Consider the following 21,385-nt stretch of genomic DNA (forward strand, 5'->3'; position numbering starts at 1 on the left):
GTTAAGCTAATATGCCTATTGTTGTGAAGACTAAGTATGAAGACTAATTGGAATATGAACTTCTTGAGGGCAGGCACAGTCTTCAACTTGTGTTTTCTCAAAGCCTCTAACAGTGCTAGGCATGAATAAGCCATAGATTTTTGTTTGTGTACTGATAAGACCTTGCTTCTTTAAATGGAGTTTGTAGTAATCAGAAGGGCTTTATGGAGATACTAAAATTTCAGGAGCCATTTCTCTCATAAAAAAAGTGAGAACGAGTATAACCTTGGCAAGTCTATGAAGAAAGACATTCCAAGGTAGGTACCTAGGAGAAGATTTGAAAGTAGAGACTTAAAAGAAGCAAATGAACAACTTGCTTGAAAGATGTGGAAAGCCTGAGTAGTTTGATAGATAAAAGTATAAAGTAGTCTACATTGTTGGTTTTGAATTTGTCTTAAAGTATGGGGAAATCTGCTGCATAAACTTAAAGATGAGAAAAGTATGGTCAAAGTGAGTAGGGAAGATTATTTCAGAAACAACACAGGTAATCATACTCAGTATTGGTCCTGAGCCCAGCGTTAAACTTTTTTTTTTAAATCAACCGTCTGGCTGATACAATAAATAATTTCCTCATTAAATGCATGTATTTTGTTAGGCTGAGATGAGGATTCCAAAAGATATGTTTTTGAAGGAAACAGTTCATACTAGCTTACTTAGTTTTCCTTGGGATAGCCTAGAGGTGGTTAAAAATGCAACCAAGTGGTTTGAGTTCAGAGAGGCATTTGTAATACAGAGTTCTGTTAAGGTAATAGAGGAAAGAATAAATCACCCAAACCATACCCTGGGGTTATTATTGTTTTATCTTCCTATAGAAACAACTTTATAAGAGCTGTGATTTAATATCATGCTATTGGTTTTAATTTATGACCAAACAGGTTTTTTTAAGTTAATTAATTAATTAATTTTATTTGTTTATTGGCTGTGTTGGGTCTTTGTTCCTGCGCACGGGCTTTCTCTACTTGCGGCGAGCGGGGGCTACTCTTCATTGCGGTGCATGGGTTCCTCATTGCAGTGGCTTCTCTTGATGTGGAGCACGGGCTCTAGGCATGTGGGCTTCAGTAGTTGTGGCTCATGGGCTCTAGAGCACAGGCTCAATAGTTGTGGCACACGGGCTTAATTGCTCCGAGGCATGTGGGAATCTTCCTGGAGCAGGGCTAGAACTCATGTCCCCTGCATTGACAGGTGGATTCTTAACCACTGCGCCACCTAGGAAGTCCCAGAACAAACAGTTTTAAGTAATTTTTTCTAAAAATGCAGAAATATAGTAGAGACACTTCACCATAATGATTAAGAACATAGACCCAAGAGCCATGCTGCCTTGGTTCAAATCCTACTTCTGCCACACGATTTGGCTGTGACCTCAAGTGCATCACTTCTCTCCATGCCTTACTGTCTCCATCTGTAAAATAAAGTGAATAATAGGATCTGCCTCCTTGGTGGTTTTGAGGGTTATATGAATGAATCCCTGGGGAATGTTATAACTGAGTCTGGCATGTAGTAAGCACTCAATAAGTATTACTGTTGTGAAAGACACTCTCACTCTGTCGATTCCATTATTAAGTCATAGATGAAGACTTGCTATGGCTACAAACATACTTACCAAATATCACAACTGATAATGTCATTATTCCATTCTCAGAGAAGAGTCTCACCAAAGCTAAATATAACAGAAAGGGTACTTCTTACGCACTACACATGATGTGGTGCTGACTCATGATCAAATATTTCCTGAAAGCCTAATCTGTGTATCATACTATGCTGGGTACTTGAAATGCAATGATTAAAAAATCACACAAATTTCCTGCAGTTTAGTAGAGGAGATAATGTAGATGAATCTAAAATACTTGCTTTTCTTTCTTTTTTGGGGATGTGGTGGTAGGGATGTTGGGGGTTTGTGGAACTCTGGATCTACTCAAACCATTCTCTCTAGGTTTGTAAAACTTTCCTCCCCAGTTTGCTTTCTTAGTGATAACAGGAACAGTACAGACTCACTTTAGAAAATTTGAGTCAATGGTATAATAAGGTTTTTTCTGTTTTATTTTTTTCATATACATATTTTTTAAATATTGAGCATGTTTTTCTCTGAAAATCAGGACAAAATTAAACTTGAAAAATTGGAGGAGTACAGAAAAGTATTAATAGGCAAGAAAATTGATTCCCATAATTCCACTTTTCTTAAATTTCAACATATATCCTTCAGATATTTTGTTTTATACTTATATTTTTTAGGTGAGACCATGCTGTGTGTATGTATAAATAATTTCATCTTATTTTATAGGGTTATTGTGAAGATAAAATAAATAATATATTTAAAGTCCTAAACACTGTGTCTAGTAGATATATATCAAATATTCAATAATTGTTAGCTAGTATGATAGTTGTCTTGCCCTTTTTACTTCTTACACGATAAGCTATTTCTCATGTAATTAGAAAACTCTTTGTAAACATTACCTTTTAATGACAGCATAATATGCTATATTTACTGATGTACTGTGGTTAACTGTTCCTTTCCCTCATATATGAACATGTTAGGTTTCTTCTAGAATTATTCTGTTGTAAATGATATTTTCCTAAATATTTTAAAATGTAAAATTATCTTTACATTTCTGATTAATTCCCTGGAATATATTCCTAGAAAGGGAATTAGTGAGTCAGAATATTTGAACTTTTTAAAAGATCTCTGATGGACATATTGCCAAATTGCTTTCTAGAAACTTTGCTTAACTTTTTACTTTTACTCTTGCCTAATAGTCAGTTAAGGGCCTGTGTCATAAAATCCTCTCCAGCCTTAAGATTACCTTAAATTTTATTTTTATTTTTATTTAAAAAAATTTTTTCATTTTTATTGGAGTATAATTGCTTTACAATATTGTGTTAGTTTCTGCTGTACAACAAAGTGAGTCAGCTATATGTATAGCTGTTTTACATATATCCCCATATCCCCTCCCTCTAGAGCCTCCCTCCCACCCTCCCTATCCCATCCCTTTAGGTCTTCACAAAGCATCGAGCTGATCTCGCTGTGCTCTGCAGCAGCTTCCCACTAGCTATCTATTTTAATAGATACTACTATTTGGTAGTGTATATGTCAGTGCTACTCTGTCACTTCATCCCAGCTTCCCCTTCCCCCTCTGTGTCCTCAAGTCTGTTCTCTATGTCTGCATCTCTATTCCTGCCCTGCCACTAGTTTCATCAGTGCCATTTTTCTAGATTCCTTATATGTGAGTTAGCATATGGTATTTGTTTTCCTCTTTCTGATTTACTTCACTCTGTATGACAGACTCTAGATCCATCCACCTCACTACAAATAACTCTATTTCATTCCTTTTTATGACTGAGTAATATTCCATTGTATGTATGTGCCACATCTTTATCCATTCATCTGTCGATGGACATTTAGGTTGCTTCCATGTCCTGGCTATTGTAAATAGTGCTGCAATGAACATTGTGGTACATATATCTTTTTTTTTTTTTTTATCTTTTTGAATTATGATTTTCTCCAGGTATATGCCCAGTAGTTGGATTACTGGGTCATATGGTAGTTCTGTTTTTAGTTTTTTAAGGAACCCCCATACTGTTCTCCATAGTGGCTGTATCAATTTACATTCCCACCAACAGTGCAGGGGATTCCCTTTTCTCTACACCCTCTCCAGCATTTATTGTTTGTATATTTTTTGATGATGGCCATTCAGACTGGTGTGAGTTGATACCTCATTGTAGTTTTTATTTTTATTTTTTTATTATTATTTTTTTAAATATTTAATTTATTGGCTGTGTTGGGTCTTCATTGCTACGCACAGGCTTTCTCTAGTTGCGGCAAAAGGGGGCTACTCTTCGTTGTGGTTAGCGGGTTGCTCTTTGCGGTGGCTTCTCTTGTTGTGGAGCACGGGCTCTAGGCGCACAGGCTTCAGTAGTTGCAGCGCATGGGGTCATAGTTGTGGCTCATGGGCTCTCGAGCACAGGCTCAGTAGTTGTGGCACATGGGCTTAGTTGCTCAGTGGCATGTGGGATCTTCCCCGACCAGGGATCGAACCCATGTCCCCTGCATTGGCAGGCTGATTCTCACTGTGCTACCAGGGAAGCCCTGCAGTTTTCATTTGCATTTCTCTAATGATTAGTGATGCTGAGCATCTTTTCATGTGTTTGTTGGCAGTCTGTATATCATCCTTGGAGAAATGTCTAGGTCTTCTGCCCATTTTTGGATTGGGTTGGTTTTTTTTGATATTGAGCTACATGAGCTGCTTGTATATTTTGGCGATTAATCCTTTGTCAGTTACTTCATTTACAAATATTTTCTCCCATTCTGAGGGTTGTCTTTTTGTCATGTTTATAGTTTCTTTGCTGTGCAAAAGCTTTTGAGTTTCATTAGTTTCCCATTTGAGTTTCCCATTTGTTTATTTTTGTTTTTAAGGATTACTGTAAATTTTTAAAATATCATTATTATTCTTTATAAGGGAAAATGGTCTGTAATTTTAGCAAATTTCTTTGCTTTTTCATAAAGTATTTTATATTGAATTATTTGTGTTTCTTCTTTTTAAACGTGTATTTTCACTTTGACCATTTATCTAATTGAAATCTTAATAGTTTTCTTATAAATTTGTATGAATCCCTTGTATATTAAGGCTGTCAATTCTTGCTCTGTCACATTTGTTGAAATAGTTCCCCAAATTTGTATTTTTCATTCTTTTCTGATTTTTTAAATCGTTTGAATTCATTCGTCTCTTTCTTCCTAATTTTTCCATTGCTTTTGAGCTTTGAAAATTCTATCCATAGACTCATATATTTTCTTGGGATTTATATAATTAAACATTTACTTTTAGTTCTTTAACACACTGGGAAGATATTTTTCTTTATGGGGTGAAGTGATCTCAATATTTCCCCAGAGCATGTAGCAGTTTTTCTTACTTTTATTAAATGCTTATTACATTATATTGTAATTATTTTTTCTGAGTTTTTATTCTTTATAAGACTTCAGTTTTCGTCCTTTTAATTTTTATCCTAGCAGCTGGCACAGTACGTATCACTTTGTAAAGACACAACAAATATTTGATAAATGAAAGAAATACACAGTTACATATAATTTGTCCTGAAAGATTTTAAAGGCGTGATTCTTCACCTGTTATTCTTCATCTGTTCCTAGCTTTAAAAACCTTAAAAGAGATTCTGTAGTAATTCTAATTTCAAGTTAGTCTGCATTCCAGAGCATCCACCAGAATGAATTGGAGTGGGTGGTCTGGTCATAACAAAAGTAATGTGAAAATGGCTTATACAGTAAGTTAAATTTTTACTTTCTAATAGTAGTTTTGTCTAAACAGTAACCAGAAGCTCTGTATGTATTATCTAAGCCACCCTATTACTGGATATTTCCCCAAACTTATCTTGCTCCACCTAAAAAATAAATTAAAATGCACCTTTGTAATGATCAGAGTACTCAAATGAACAGATACAATTTAAATGATAGCACTCAAATATTTTCAAACTTGACATCTCACCTGGGTCCCATTCTCCTATTTCCAACTGCTTGGAAGATACAGGTAAGATATAATTTGCCTGTACTTATTAATGCCACTCCAGATACAGCAACTTCACAGCTGAAATCTGTTCACCCTTACCTTCCTGCTCATTCTCTCTGCCCCCACCAGTCCAACACCAAATCCTGTTTCCTACTCTTTTGTTCCCTAATTTGGATATGTTATCACTATCCACCCAGTAGTCAAGGTAAAAATCTCAGCTTTTCTTTATTCACTAACTGCATGTACTTAATCTGTCACCACATCTTATCTATGTTACCTCCACAGGGTCTTCCCTTTTGTCTCTTCCCCATCTTAACTACCACTATCCACCCTCATAATCACTGGTCTGGACAATTGCCATAACCTCTTCACTGAGGTCCCAGCTTCCATTCCCTCTTCCTTCCAAACCTCTTCCACATGATTTTTTTAAATGGCAGGTGTGCATTAGAAAGAATCCCCTTGCCCCTAGAGAGTCAGGTTCACTAATTGAGGGTAGAGCTTGGGTATCTCATTATGCAAAAAGCTTCCCAGATGATTCCTGTGCGCACCTGGATCAAAACCAATATTTTACAAGCTTCTGGAGTTATTGTTTCAAAACCTAACTATAGTCACATCATCCTTTGGCTTAAACAGTTTTAATGCTTCCCCCATTGCCTACGTTATAAACTCCAAACTTCTTAGCTTGTGATAGAACAGGTGTCATTCACATCCTGGCCCTCATCTCCCTTTCCAGATGCATTTTCAGCTACTCCCCTCCCAGGACCTTTGAGTCTAGCCAAATAAGTCAGACCCAAATATGCCATGTACTTTTGGATTTTTCTGCCTTTTTTCCATACCATTTCTTCTACCTAGGTTGCCCTTAACTTTTTTCTATTTCTGGAAAACTCTCTCCTCAATGTGACTTCACCTAACTACTCTTACCCCTCATTCTTCCAGGCAGGAGTAACTGCTCTTCATCTGTGGCTCCTCAGTACTTTGTGTATACTTGTGTTGCTGCTCTCATTACTGTGCATTGTGATGGTTTGTGTGTGTGTATATATACATATGCGTATGTGTAGTTAGGTCTTTAAGATAAAGATAGCCTTTAGTTATCTTGTATGAGTGGGCACCCGGTGGCATGCCTTCTTCCTTTGGATTAAGAGTGAACAAATTCTCTTGGGAATTTCCTGGCAGTCCAGTGGTTAGGACTCCAAGCTTTTCACTGCCGAGGGCCTGTGTTCAATCCCTGGTCAGGGAACTAAGATCCCACAAGCCACACAGCCCAACCCCCCTCCCCCAAAATTAACAGATTCCCCCCAAAAAATATATATATATCTTAGAAAAAAAAGAATTAACAAATTCTGAGTCTTTTTATACCCACCTCTTCTGACTAGCAAATTACCTTCTATCTAGATCATTCATCTGTGTCTGTATCCTCGTCCAAAAAATTGGCCTGTCTTATTAACAAAGAAGGAACCTCTCAAACCTCTGTACCAAGTGATGGTTGGTGATCACTTGGGTATCATGGAACTCATTAGTGTCTAAAAATACCTTGCTGAGCTCCTCACCAATGGAAGATATAGAACATCTGATGACATATTCAGGGTATTCAGCAGGTTTTGAATGTTAAAGATCAACAGAACTGATCTGGTGAGTTGTGTCAGTTTTCCTGCTTTGTAAGTTTCTGCAGCTGATACCATTAATGTCTACTTCACACCTAGAAGCATTCTTTTGAGTTTTGTCTTACAAGAACTATGAAGATTTTTTTTTAAGCCAGAAGTCATTTTCGCTGTATTACATCTCCTGAGACCACATCTAAGCTGTTGGCTTTCACAGTGAATTGTGGGTCTAGTGGTAGGTTCAATAGTAAAGACCCCCTTAAAGTTTTCAGATGCCTCTTTCATCTTGGACTTTAAACACATACCTATTTCCCTAGGAATTCATGAAAGAGTATGACACATGTTAGCAGTTCAGAAAGGGTATGAAATTTGGGGGCAGTTATGATTAGTTTACAACTTACAGTGTACCCATTACTATTAAGTTTTGAATATTAGAGAAGAGGCTTTATGTATGCTGTAAGATAATGACTGTGACATCTACAAGAGATAGAGATGATTATTAAAAACTTTTGTGGCATCAGACCAAACAAAATGCTACAGATCATGAAATTTTAACACATGGATCCATGTTTTGGGAATTAAAAAAATTTTTTTCCTATTGTCATTTTTCCTCGGAGAATGTCAGAAAGGAAATTGAATGCAGTAGTATTTTCAATATTGAAATATACTGGGTAATGACATAAGTTCTGAAAGCAACCTGAACATGTTCTTATCTTATTTTGGAAATGGGTTGTTAATAACAGTGTATTAAAGACGCAAAGCCCATTGTGTTTGCAGGACCAGAATGTTTCTGGTGCCTTCGAGTATGAAAAGCTGTGATGCTGGATTTGTTTCATTCATAGGAATCGTCTCCTTGTTCCCTTTGGACAATGGATTTAAACGAATCATAGGCAAAAATATAAACTTAGGGCTAAAAAGCTAATGTCTGTGTTCACTTCCATTATTAATCAACCTAAAACAATTAATTGATTATAACTCATCACAGCACTACCATTAATGGGCTTAAAAGTTTGGGGCAGAGTTGGATATCTGCCTGGAAAGTAGGTAGTGAGATAAATAACGTGGAATTCAATTCTAGCCTAAAAAGGTTTATTTCGATTCTGAATGTCTTGCTTGGTCACACAAAGGGGGGAGTGTGTGACAATAAGCATAGTGCTATGGCTTAAAAATCAAGAGACCTAAATCTATTCCCTGCACATTACTTTCCATCTTTGATCTTCTCCATTAAATAAGAAATCATTTAAAATGTTTCCCTACCCAGAAATGAAGTTGGTTTTTTAAAAAAGGAGTATAGAGATAGATATAGAGGTAGATCCATCCATGCCTCTTAAACTTTTCTTTAAGTACATTGGCTCTTCCTGAAAATTTTCCCTTGAGCCTGTGTTTGAACGTACTGTGAAACCTGCAAAAACAATAAAGGTTCTGGTCCCTTAATATTTACCAGGATTTGCTAAGTATAACCTCTAAACGACAATTTCATAATTAACAGCTCTTGGAGATAAGGAGGAAACAGATGATAGTTCCCAAACACTTAAATATGAGAGGACTTTTATGCTTCACTTTTCTGCTTTTGATGGACCAGTTTCTCTGAAAAGTTCTTCTTTCAGTTCAGGAGAGGAAGTGAGAGATTTCCCAGGAGGAGTATTTAGCAATAGTCATGTGGTTCCAAGAGCAAGACAGAAGCCCTTTGTAGCTGAACCTGGTGGGGAAGGAGAGGGGCCGAAGGATGGCTGAAAGGCAGAATCACAGATTCCTTTTGGTAAGTTTGGAGACATTCATTCAAGATTCTCAGAAGAGGAAGACAGAGACGTTGAGTCCAGAAAACCAGCCACCGAAGACAGGTTATCAAAAATGCTTCCCTTCAAATTTAAATTTGGATTAGTTTATGAAAGAAAGCCTTCTAATTAGGATATAGGTATGGACTCATTGTTAAGATTGTAGTAGAGGATTAATAAAAGAATTTAGTATTTAACAATTTAATTGCTTTGGTAAAATGTATACAAACTAAATCTGAGGGAAGACAATGAGCTCTAACCGAAACTCAGGGAAAACATGCACGTTGCTGTTGTGACCTTTGTAACACACCACAAATGCCACACATTTCTAGCCATCCTGTAAACACCTGAAGTTCAGAACCAGGATTATTGTGCGCTAAAACCGTAAAACAAGGGCCACCAGACCTACATCCCTGTAGCTGTCGTGGGTGCAGTTCCTTTCTCCTGTCCGGGCAGCGCGGCTCCGGGGTCCTTGGGCTTGGTGCCCGAGGCCCTTCTTGTTAGGTTTACTTAGGCTGAAAGCCTTGGTTTCCACCCCCACTCTGCATGGGCCCCACCCTGCTTATCAGGGATGGTAGCTGGTCCTTTGCCCTTATCACTTTTTCGTTTGCGTCCCCTGGTCTCACGGGTAGTTATTAACACAGTGCCAATGTCTTTTCCTGCAGCCCTCCTCGCCCTCTGACGAATATGAATGACAGCACGGCGAGCCACATGTCCTCTGGGGCACCTACTCCCACCAAGAGGTATGTGGCGCTTGTGCCGCAGTCCATTGCCGCTCGGAGTCGCGTACTGGCCTCTGGCCTGGGAAGCAGAGCAGAGAGGGCTGGCTTTCCTTCTCCTCCTTTGATTGTCTTTTAATATTATTTTCTACTTTTTATCTTCCTTTTTTTATTCTCCTAACTTATAAATATAGCAACTGAAGGAGTCCGCTTTTGAGTGGTGCCTGAGGTGGAATCTCTCCATTTGTGACAAGCAGTGAACATAGTGTCAAAGCAGATTAGGCATGTTTGAGATCTTTTTTTAACATTAAACAATATTTTGTTGAGCATGAATTTCAGCAGTTTTGCATTGGAGTTCTTTGAGCATCAAAGATCATTTCTGCTTCCTGATTAGACTGTGTAAATTGAGCTAATTCCTTATATTCTCCTAGATCATTCTGCATAGAATTTATAAACATTTAAGTTGAAAAGCCTGAGTGCCTCTCTTAGTTATACAAGGAGTTTCCTTCGGGTCCTTCAAGGAACTAGAAACATGTACTCATTTCTCTTTATTTAGTTTACTCTTTTCCAAAATTCTCTTAGGCAGGACTTAAAAGAACTGTATGAAATGGTTTACTTTGTATCTGATTTAAGCTGTTCTGTCACCAGAGCAATGCAGAAAGTCCCTCAAGGGCACAACCATTAAAGAATCCTTTCTAACAGTCATCACTCAAAAAAAAAACCCCAAAACAAAAAAAGCGGACTTCCAACCCACTCCCCAAGTCCTTCTTGAAGAAAAGCACTTTGTACTGCAAACCTGAAGAAAACCATGTGTACTGATTGCTTTGCAATAATTTAGCTATAGCAGTGTCATCTACTTAACGCTTTGATTTAATATATATAATATATAATACTTAAGATCAACTATCTTTGTTCCATTGGGTAATACTGGAGCAGTGTTTCCCAAACTTGAGTCATGAGAAGGATCACCTGGGTCACTTGCTGAACATACATATTTCTGGGATCACACCAGACCCAGTGGATCCTGAGATCCTAGGAAGCTCCACATTTAACAAGTATTCCAGGTGATTCTTATCATCAAGCAAATTTGGGAAATAGCGTTAAGGAAGAAGCTAAACTGTAGGAATCCTCTGCCCTGGAATAGAGGATTTAGGGAGGTAACAAATCAGAGTGACTTGATAATACAGTTTATTCACATGGAGACTCAAGGCCCTCACCAGATGAGAGTACTTGTCCGCAGCCTTGTTGACTACTAGCAGGACAATAGCTGAGCCGCGTCTTTTGGGCAGAATCGAATGGTACGAGCACAGTCTGTACTGAGCACAGACTTTTGAGCCACATTGTCTGTGTTTGAATCCTGGCTCTCACCTGACCTTGAACAAGATTCTTGTCTTTGTTGATTTATCTATAGAATGAGGATGATAATAGTATCTATGTTGTGGGGTTTGTGTGAGAATGTATTGTCATTATTTAGCAAGTAAACTGCAATGAGAGAACAGGTGGGGAAAAGAGAATAATTTATGGATAATGCCCTCTCAAGGAGGAACAGAAGGCTTATGAAAGAATACAAAGCAATTAAACCTCTCCCCACCCCCACCCCACCTAAATTTTACAACCACCCTTGCTGGCCTTAGCTTTTTATGTTAAACACCTGTAGCGTTCAGACCCAGACCCAGAATCTAAATATCAACTCAGGAATGTTTTTGTTTCAAAACTAGGAAGACAAAGTAGATTATTGAAAGAAGTCAACTTGTAGATTTTATGTTAGTTTTAGCAACGCCAGCTGTTATGGTTTCACTTCACCTGAGTTCTCTTTACATACTAGTTTTGTCACTCTGAGTCACCTGAGTCCCTGAGGGCCCTAAGTGCATGGTGACCAAGGGCACTGTGCATTCAGTGACCACAGCTGAATGTAGCTACTAGAGGCTGTTGGAGGGAAGAGCATATTTCTGGACGTTGTTTTATTGCTTGAGAAGACTGAAAGAAGGGATTTGGGAGCACTAGTCATCACAGCTCCTCTCTAGAAGGACTACTAACCTTTAGGCTTGATGTTGCTGTATGAAGCCTCAGCTCAGTAGTCAGTGGCCAGCTGTAATTGTCAGCCACAAAATAGCTACTGTTTCTGAAAGTTGTCTCAGATAATATAGTATAGTCTGGGTTAAGTTTTTATTTTAAAGTCAGCATCTTAGCTAGCATCTCTTTCTAGGTAGGTTCAGTCAATGCTAGAGGTGGTTGTCACAGATTCTCCAGGGATTGACCAGCTGACCAAGTGTAGCCAGAGCCCTTAGGAGACCAGAAGGAAGGTGGAGCTCTGTAACTTACCAAGAAGAGTAGCTGCTGGAGGATAGGCTACATGGGAACAAGATGCCCCTGTCCTAACAATATTGTCCTTAGAATTTTAGGAGATTTCATTTATATTCTGGGTGAAATTATGATATAACGTATGAACATTAACTGCATAATTTATAGACTTGGCTCTTCATGGCCCAGGTACTAAACAGTATAAATTTCAGATAGTATCCTATTTACTTCCTCGAGGACTCATCAGTTTTTATTTTCTCCTCTGAATGTCGTCAGGCCTGTGTCTCCAGAGTCTGATGAAAGCCAAGAACCCAGAACGTCATCTCAGTCATAGATTCTTCCTCTGCGGGGGCGGAAAATCCTCAAGGGGCATAAAGCTCCTCTCCAGAAATAAGAGGTTTTCTTTAGAACTCAACAGAAGCCATAAGTCACTGAATCAGACAAGAACACGCACAGTAACAGAAATGCAGGAAAAAATTAAGAGCTCCAGTTTCTACCTTTTTGATAGCCTGTGCATATAAAAATAGTGATAACCCCAGTGGTGAAAAACAATACTTGATTAGTCCAAATAAAAGATGATCTCAAATGTTATGGTTACTTTTTGCAGAAGAAAACCTTATAGATGTCAAAGATGCTGGCAATCATGTGAGAAACTGTAAATTATGTTCCTGAAAGGTTCTACTCTAGGAATTTGCCCTCTATAATATTTTTCTAATGCTCCCATATCGACAGTTGTATAATTGAAAAAAAAAATTTGTCTTTGCCTTAAACTAAGTAGTTTCTGGAAATTTGCTTTTTGTTGAAGAATCAGAACAGTACACTTAAAAATAAATAAACTTTCAAAACTTTAAAACAGAGACATAAATTGCCCCTCCACTACCCGATTTCCTCCAAGGCTTGCTTCTGTCCCTCTTCTTCCTCAGGCTCAGAATATGATTATGTTATTATGCTCTGTGCTATTGTACTATTTTAAGTCATACCTTATATTGAGACCAACATGAAAAATGATGCTAATTTTTTAATGTCTTCTAAAGCTTTGGCTTTAATTATTTATACTCATAAACGTTTACAGTTCTGTGGGCATTTCATATAACTTTGGCAGCAACAATGAAACTTTTGGCTTTGTGCATTTGGTTGGTATGGTAGTTTTAAGTCCTTTAACTTCAAGTATTAAAATTTAACTTTAAAAAGCACAAACCCAGGGGCTTCCCTAGTGGCACAGTGGTTAAGAATCCCCCTGCCAATGCAGGGGACACGGGTTCAAGCCCTGGGTCGGGAAGATCCCACATGCCATGGAGCAACTAAGCCAGTGTACCACAACTACTGAAGCCTGAGCTCTAGAGCCCACAAGCCACAACTACTGAGCCCACGTGCTGCAGCTACTGAAGTCCACGTGCCTAGAGCCTGTGCTCTGCAACAAGAGAAGCCACTGCAATGAGACGCCTGCGCAATGCAGTGAAGAGTAGCCCCCACTCACTGCACAGCAACGAAGACCCAACGCAGCCAAAAATAAATAAATAAATAATAAAGCAAACCTTTGAAAAAAAAAAAGCACAAACCTAGTTAAGCAAGATGAAAAAGTTATAACAATCTGGTGTACAACCTTGTGCTTATACTTACCAATATTCTACTGCACACTTAAAAAATTTAAGAATGGATCTTACCACAGTTTAAGAAAGAAAAAAAAAAAAAAAGACAAAGAAAGGCACAAACTCTCAAGACAAAGGCAAACGCGGAAGGGAAGGGCAGAAATGTCCATAGATCACAAAGCAGCTGAACTGCCACCAGGATGTCCACCTGTGGCTTCTCAGTCTCTTGGCTTCTCTCAGTGTGCTGTCTTCCTTCCCTCCTCCTGCAGAACAGCCACTTCTCAAGATGACAGTGGCTTCAGACTCACATCCTCAGCCTTGTCACTCAAGAGGTTGTGCTTTTCTTCCCTAGGATTAGAAAACTCCAAGAAAGGATTCTTATTGTCCTGGATGGCATCACTGCCCATCCTTGTGTGTGTGTGATAAGCCATACTCATTAGACCTGTGTCATCAGAATGCAGGGAGGAGCATCTCCCCAAAAGAAGGTTGTACCGTCAAGAACAGGAGAAATCCTGGGAAAGAACAATAACAGAGTGTGTTGTCAGAGCACCGTTTTGCTACGAAGCACATAGATGTGTGCAGAAGTGTGTACGTGTGTGCGCGCACACACCCACCTTCCCATACACATTTCCACTTGCAGAGCTTTCCTTCCTCACACAATGCAGCAGTAGGATTGCAGAAGCACACTCGCCTTTCCCTGGAGTCTTATCCGCCTCCTGGGGTGGGTCCCGGGTATCTAGGTCATGTCCAGTCTTCAGGAATCCCGTCTTTTGTGATTCATTAACCCATTCTACCGTGGACCGAATGATAAATTTTAAGAACTCACACATCTCATTGGGAGATTGGGATTGACATATATACACTACTATGTATAAAACAGATCACTAATAAGAGCCTGCTGTATAGCACAGGGAACTCCATTTCGCTGTACAGTAGAAACTAACACAACATTGTAAAACACCTATACCTCAATTAAAAAAAAAAAAGAATTCACACATCTCTACAACTCACAACTCTACAAAAATAGAGATCTGAAAATAGGATAATTGCAGTTTAGAGAAGGGGGAAAAGGAAAGTAGCAGAAAACATGGCATATTAAGCCATATTTGTCCTTTTCCTCCTGAAATACTGTGAAAGTATCCAGCAAGACATTTTTTTTTAGTAGAAACCCACAACAACCGAGAAAAATGGACAATAGCAACAACATTTTGGAAGCAGCAAAGCAGATAGATGAGTGCTAACTGATTTTCCAGACTGGAGAGAACTAAAACCTAAGTCAACAGAGAAACCCAAGAGGAAAGCCCACCCGGGAATAAGAAGGCTCGAGGCGGGAGATACAGAATGACGGCTGATAGTCTGTTTAAGAAGCACTTACAGCCTCAGATTGTCTACATAATCGGGCACTTGCCCCTCCCTGATGCTGCCAGGGATGAGATTTATGTTTGTGGTTTCTGAAATAACACAACCCCATTAACAACCCTAGTTGTCTTAATTATCTCACCTTGGTGGGCCGAGGCAACTGGCTTCCAGACAGCGCATCTCTTTCCCTTGCCACATCATATTAAAGACCAAGAAATCACTGCTGCATCCTTTTTTTCCTCTCAAAGTGCCTGGAACTTCAGCCAGAAGGGGTACAAGATCTAAGTCCCAGGGTCCCAGAGGTTACAATTTAACCAGTGGCTTTGCTCTGTAGCCGTATAGTAAAGATTGACGTATTCTCTCCCTGGAATATGGAGAGTTTTGCTACCATCGATACCTCAGCTTGACTCAGCTAGTTCCAATCAGTGTTACACCCCACTCCTAGTATTAGTTTCTATTTTAGTTAGAACTCTTGGCTGTAAGTAACAGAAGCTCAGTTTGAATTGGCTTAGGGAAAATGAGAAGATTTTTTGTTTTTGTAACCAGACTGTGGGCAGAGCAAGGGGTAATGGCTGGGCCTGCAGGATGACAGAGCAAGGGGAACTCTTACTCATGTAGGTGTTTCCCTGCCCTCCCCACCCCCTCCATGCTCCTTGCTCCTCTCTGCTACACAACCAATCCATCTTCCCTAAGATAACTACCTTTTCACGCAGCAGGGAACACAGCCAGGAGACGCGTGTGTTCACATTTTGTAACTTCATTGCCCTACATAGATCCAATTTGAAAACTGTCAATGAAAGTTCTGTTTGATCCATCTTGGATCATGTTACCCACCCCAGGGTTTTCTGTTTAGTGGCCCCACCTAGAATAACATGGTTGAATGGGTGGGGGTTAGTTCACAAAAGAGGGGGGTCTGCTGTCCTGGAGAAGGTAGAGATGCTGAGGAGATGTGTAGCTATGAGCTTTTTTAGGTGGTTTCTGGAAAAAGTTGCATGTGTAAGTGTGTTATTACGTCACACCTCTATTTGCAGTGATTTGTTTCAGGAGACATTTTTTTCCCCTACCACCTCATTTTATTTCTCTCAAGGGTTAACTAATTCTGTTTAGTTTATGAAAATGATTGTGTTCTGGCATAACACCATCTTTGGGTAGTAACGGGTAAATATGTGAACCACTGATCCTGAGTAAGTCACCAATTGCTAGGAATCTTAAGTAAAGGCAAGATTTTATTAGTTAGAACATTTTTACTTTAATATTGAATACATACTGCACAAGAAAAGCAGTTTTTAAAGGCGAGAAGATGCCACAGTATAAATATTATTTCTGAGCTGGAGAAACATGACCAAGTTAAGAGGTGAGTTGCCCTGTACTGGTTTTAAAATGGCTTTCTGACTGGGTGCCAAGATAAAGAGTTTATCTTGTTATCTACAGAAAACAGTGGAATGACACAAGCCATAGCATGCTGCTTTTTCAGACTGAAAGCAACAGAGATGTGGGGAAACTGAGAAAGGAGGCAAAATGAAATTGGTCAAGGCAGAAACTATTCATACGTGGACTCGGGCCACTGATAATCTTTCTTTCTGTGAAATGAGAAAAATAGAATTTGGTTGAAAAGCAAGAACTAATGAAGTTTTCAGTGTGGCCAGGAAACAACTACCTTGTATGAATTCTTCGTGAGAACTTCTCCAAGGCAACTCAGGAATTATATTTTTCTCCAATCATTTTTTTTTTCTTTTTTTTGAAAGACAGAAAAGCGGAGTAATTGAAAATTAACACATACTCTTATGGAACTGCAGGGTCTCAGTGTTGGCAGATTTCCAAAGTCTGTCTGATGGCCTGGGCAGCCTGCCAATTTTCAACTACTACTGGGTTGGGATTAAATTCCATTTCCATTCAAGCATTTAAGGTAAACCCTTCAGCAGTTCTAACTCAGGTTAGTACAGACTAAAAGCTTGAGTATTTTCAACTCTGTGTTTCAAAACCTTAACTTGAATAGTTTCCTCTTCTCATTGGACTGAGGCTTGAGGTCCTGAATGTGGGCAAGAATCACATCCATTTTGAACTGTCAGCAGAGCAGAGGGGAAGAAGGAACAGGCTTGGAGAGAAAGACCGTGAGTTGAGTGTTGTCGTGTTCGGATTGAGATGCCTGAGGGATCCTGGGAGTGAAGACAGGCTCTGTAGATTTTGGATGTGGGGGTGCTGAGGAAGGGGGTCATTGGTTTTCTTTCTGGCTTGAGTTAGGTACCTTTTGCAAAACACAGGAGGGAGATTTGGGGCAGAAGATAGCAAGGTTATGTTGAGTTAGAGGTGCCTGTGGGACACCAGGGAACCAGATCATAGCATGAGTTCTTGTCATCCAGATTCTTCCAGCTACTTGGGATTCATGCTAGCAAAGTCCTAGATCTCAGACCAGTCCTGAGATCAAAAATAAATGACCATTAGAACTTACACACACTCACACAGAGTCCCCCCTCCCCCCAGCATACATTTTTATGTATGCTTTGGAGGCTGTTAACTTGGATACCTCTTGACCGTCCTCCTCCTAAGAAACTGACTGTGTGGTGTGCTGCTTTCTAATGATGGGATGCTCCACGGGCTTGCACACATGACGGAAATTCCTATAGCGATACTCAAATTCCTTTGCTAATCTGGCTTAGACCTACATAGTTTTTCACTCCTTTTAATATCAAACTATTAAAATATTTCAACTTCTTTTAATAAGCAGACATGTAAAACAAATCAGTGCTATAGTAAAAGATCTTACCTTTTTCCTGGATCTTATTAGGAAACCTCTAGGCTGCTCCCCACCAATCCAGTCTTGTTTTTGCAACCAAAGGGATTTCTCTGAAATGCAGGTCTGAGTATGTTACTTCCTTGGATAAAAATCTCCAGTGGCTCTTCCTTTCTGCAGTGCTGTCCAAGAGCATGGAAATGTTTTGTGCTAACCAGTATGGTAGCCATTAGCCATGTGTGGGTATTGAACACTTGAAATGTGACTGGTGCAACACAGTGAATTTTTCATTTTTTTAATTTGAATTAATTTGAATTTAAACAGCCACGTGTGGCTAGTGGCAACGCAGTTCTACAGGATAAGGCCCCCATTCTTCATTTCCGAGCTGACTCTTGGTAGCCTCTCCAGCCGTACCTATTCCACTCTTTCTACTTGGCATCTACACTCAGAATTACTTAATCACTCACAGTTCCCCAGGCAGGTTTCTGCATATGCTGCTTCAGCCTTGGTGTCTTCCATCCTTTTTCCTGTTATTCCCCTCTCTTTGTCATCTAACTCTGCCTTCTCAACTTAGCTTTAACCCCTTCAGAAAGCCTTCCCTAATACCCTAAAACTAGATTGTGTTCATCTCCTGTGATCTGTAGCATCTTGTACGTATCACTGTATTGTAATTACCTATTCATTCCATGCCTTTCTAGACTCTAAGACCTTGAGGGTGAGGACTCACTAGTCTTTATCCAGAAACTTATTCCTTTTCTCCAAATCTTGCTGCTGCTTGCCTCTTAACCAGTAGTTCTTCTGCTAAGAAAGGGATTTTCTTCTTCAGTTATTTCCGGCACATAGCATCTTATAACATTGCCTGCTTGTTTCATTGAGGGCTGAGAAATAAAGGACATGAGTTATACTGGAGTATCAGGTTCTCATGCAGTACCACCTGGCTCACTCCAGCTCACTCACACCCCTCTTGCTTAACTGTAACTTCCCTCTTTCACAGTGAGAACCTGGCTCCCATCAGTCAGCATCCGTTTACTTAGTTCTCGCAGTGTGTATAGCAGTTTCAGAATTGTTGATTTATTTTTTAAACTGATTGTTGAGATATAGGTCATACACTGTACAATTCATCCATTTAAAGTGTACCGTTGAGTGGTTTTTAGTATATTCACAGAATTGTGCCACCATCACCACAATTGATTTTAGAACATTTTCATCCCCACCCCCCACCCCCCACCAAATTGATTTGTTACTAAAAAATCTCCACATTGTGGAGACTCAACTGTAGAGGACAAGAGTGGAAGAAGAGAGACCAGTCGAGAGGCTCTTGGAGTAGACCAGGTGGCACGGGGTGAGAAATTCTAGATGAGAAGCTATGGCAGCAGTGAAGGTGGTGAGGGTGGCTGGTTTGGGGATCTATTTTGGAAGCAGAGCCAACAAGACCTATTAAGAGACTAGAAGTGGAGCATGAGAAAAAGAGAGAAATTAAGAAGACTCCTTAGCTTTTGGCTTGATGACTGGGTGAACAGGGATGCTGTTTATTTAACCTGGCCAGTGTGGGGGAGTGGCAGGTGAGGAAGGAGGGTGGGGAGAGTCAAGAGTTCTATTTTGAACATGTTGGGTTTGAGATGTAGGCAGGCAAGGGGAGATGCTGAACAGGCATCAAACACAGGCTTCTGGAGCTCCAGGGAGAGGTCAGGGCTGGGATATAAAGCTGTGAGGATTACAGTGATACCTTTTATGGAAGATTGTCCAGAGAACAAACAAAAGACCTGTGAAAGTATCTGATGGGTCACAGGGACTTTGTTGATAATGACTACTGTGTTATCTTATTTAATCCTCCCAGCACTCTCTAGGGTAAATATTTGATGAGGTAGATTTTATATTATTATTATTTTACAGATGAGAGGACTAAGACATAGAGAGGTTAATGTTCAAGCTTGCATAGTTAGTAAGTATCAGAGTTTGGATTAAACCCAAGACTGCCTGACTCCAAAGCCCATGATCTCAGTTGCTATGCTCTGCTGCCTCCCACTTAGTAAATAGTTCCGCTGCCAGGGCCGCACACTGCCTCTACTGTGCTTGTACTGCCTCTGACCTTGTCCCACCACTGCTTACCCTTCATCCCGACCTGCCTCCGCTCAGATCCCTTCCCCTTGCTGCCTGTCCCCACGGGTGTGCTGTTAACCGTGGCCAAAGGTGCCCTCTCTTGCTACCACTGGAGATGCTGCTGAAGCCATGAGACATTATCACCTAGGCTTCAAAGGCCCCATCATCTTGGAGAGCAGTTCTCCACTGCACTGAGCTCCCGGAGCACTGGAAGCTCGTTTCAAATGCAGATTCCCAAGCCCCATTCCCAGATAATTTGATTCAGTAGAACCTTGAAAGTTCTGAAGGAAGAAGTCTAGGGAACACATTTTTAGAAATGCTGCCTCTGACCCTGCCAGTCCCATCAGGACCCTCTGGCCCCAACTATGCTCATTATTACCAATGGTTTAGAGCTGGGGGGCTTTGTGAGGGAAAGAATGCTCTTTAGGGTACCAGGGGAGAAATGTATTCATTTCATGGTCACTCCTCTTTTTAAGTCTGGTTCATTGAACTTATCCTTGCTTTTGCTGATCTCCTAATTGGGTAAAATTCTACTGTCATGTCCTCTCACAGGAGAACAGTGTCCCTCTCATTACATTTGCAATTTTACTTATTTGTGTGATCCTCTCTCTTCTACTTGACTGTTAACATCAAGGAAGCAGGAGCCATGTCTGTGTTCTGCTCACTGTGGTGCCCTCATCTCCTGGCACAGTGCCAACGCCTAGTAGGCGCTCCAAACAGTGACTCCAATGCCCAGTTGCCATCAGAAGTGCTATTCAAACTATTGTATACTCAGGCATGAAAATCACCTACTTTTACAGATTGAATTGACGTTTAACAGCTTAGACATAGAACAATTACTATTTTTATTATTTTATTATTTTATGGGGTTCCAAACTATGGACTTTGCTTTAGAAAAACAGACTTCTAAAGCAAAATCTGTTTGTAAGTTGGGGGTTGTATATGTGTTGCATATACACATCGCCACACATATTATGCATATATGCATACTCAAAAAAAGGAAGGAGTTTAAATTCAAAAAGTAAATCTGGAAAAAAAGGTACAGTTTTAAATGCGAATGGAATAATATACTATCCATGCCTCAAACAAAATTGTCAGAAAATTCATAGACATTTAAATTCCTTATTTACCATAGGCAGCTACTGTTAATGCTTTTCATTTTGGCTGAGATCCCTAATTGTCTGGCAAGCAACACTAATTCTGAATAGCAATCTTCATATAACACTAACATGGAGTTTAATGGACTGTTGCTTCTGTAGTAAATGTCTCCAATTTCTGTTCTGCCGTTTCCTTTGGAACATACCCTGGTTAGATTTTCACTGCCTGTTAGCCTGCCAGAACCACTTCTGTCAAGGAGAGCAGTGACTTCCACATGCTCAATCCAATGGTGAATTCTCAGGACTTATCTGGCTTGACCCATCAGTGGCATTTGATGTAGATGATTGCTCTTTTCTACATGAATCACTTTCTGTACTTGCCTCCAGATACTTTGCTCTTCTGGTTTTCCTCCTATTCCTTCTTGGCCTCCTTTGATGGTTTTTCCATACCTCTTTGACCTGTAAATGTTAGCATACCAGAGGGACTACTTTTTTCTATCTGTACTCATTCACTGTAGGTGATCTCATCTGTAGTCATGGCTTTCAAGAATATGTGCATACTGGTAA

The 21,385-nt window shown here is 39.8% G+C and overlaps 1 protein-coding gene across 14 annotated transcripts in view; it reads left to right on the forward strand.

The window, feature by feature from the left end:
* The window catches only part of DTNB (dystrobrevin beta), a 228,707-nt gene that overhangs the window by 147,379 nt on the left and 59,943 nt on the right, over positions 1-21,385 (forward strand). For 13 of the 14 annotated variants that reach the window (XR_009054650.1, XR_009054651.1, XM_057741417.1 and 10 more), the window contains exon 10: positions 9,588-9,665. Coding sequence is in view for 12 of the 14 variants with exons in the window: in XM_057741417.1 (XP_057597400.1) it covers positions 9,588-9,665 (78 nt within the window). In the remaining 2 variants the exon portion in view is untranslated. Of the gene's footprint in view, positions 1-9,587; positions 9,666-12,218; positions 12,668-21,385 lie in introns of those variants that run through there. The other variant, XM_057741428.1, reaches the window with a different exon arrangement.

Source organism: Hippopotamus amphibius, chromosome 7, assembly GCF_030028045.1.
Source record: "Hippopotamus amphibius kiboko isolate mHipAmp2 chromosome 7, mHipAmp2.hap2, whole genome shotgun sequence".
Taxonomy (NCBI): Eukaryota; Metazoa; Chordata; class Mammalia; order Artiodactyla; family Hippopotamidae; genus Hippopotamus; species Hippopotamus amphibius.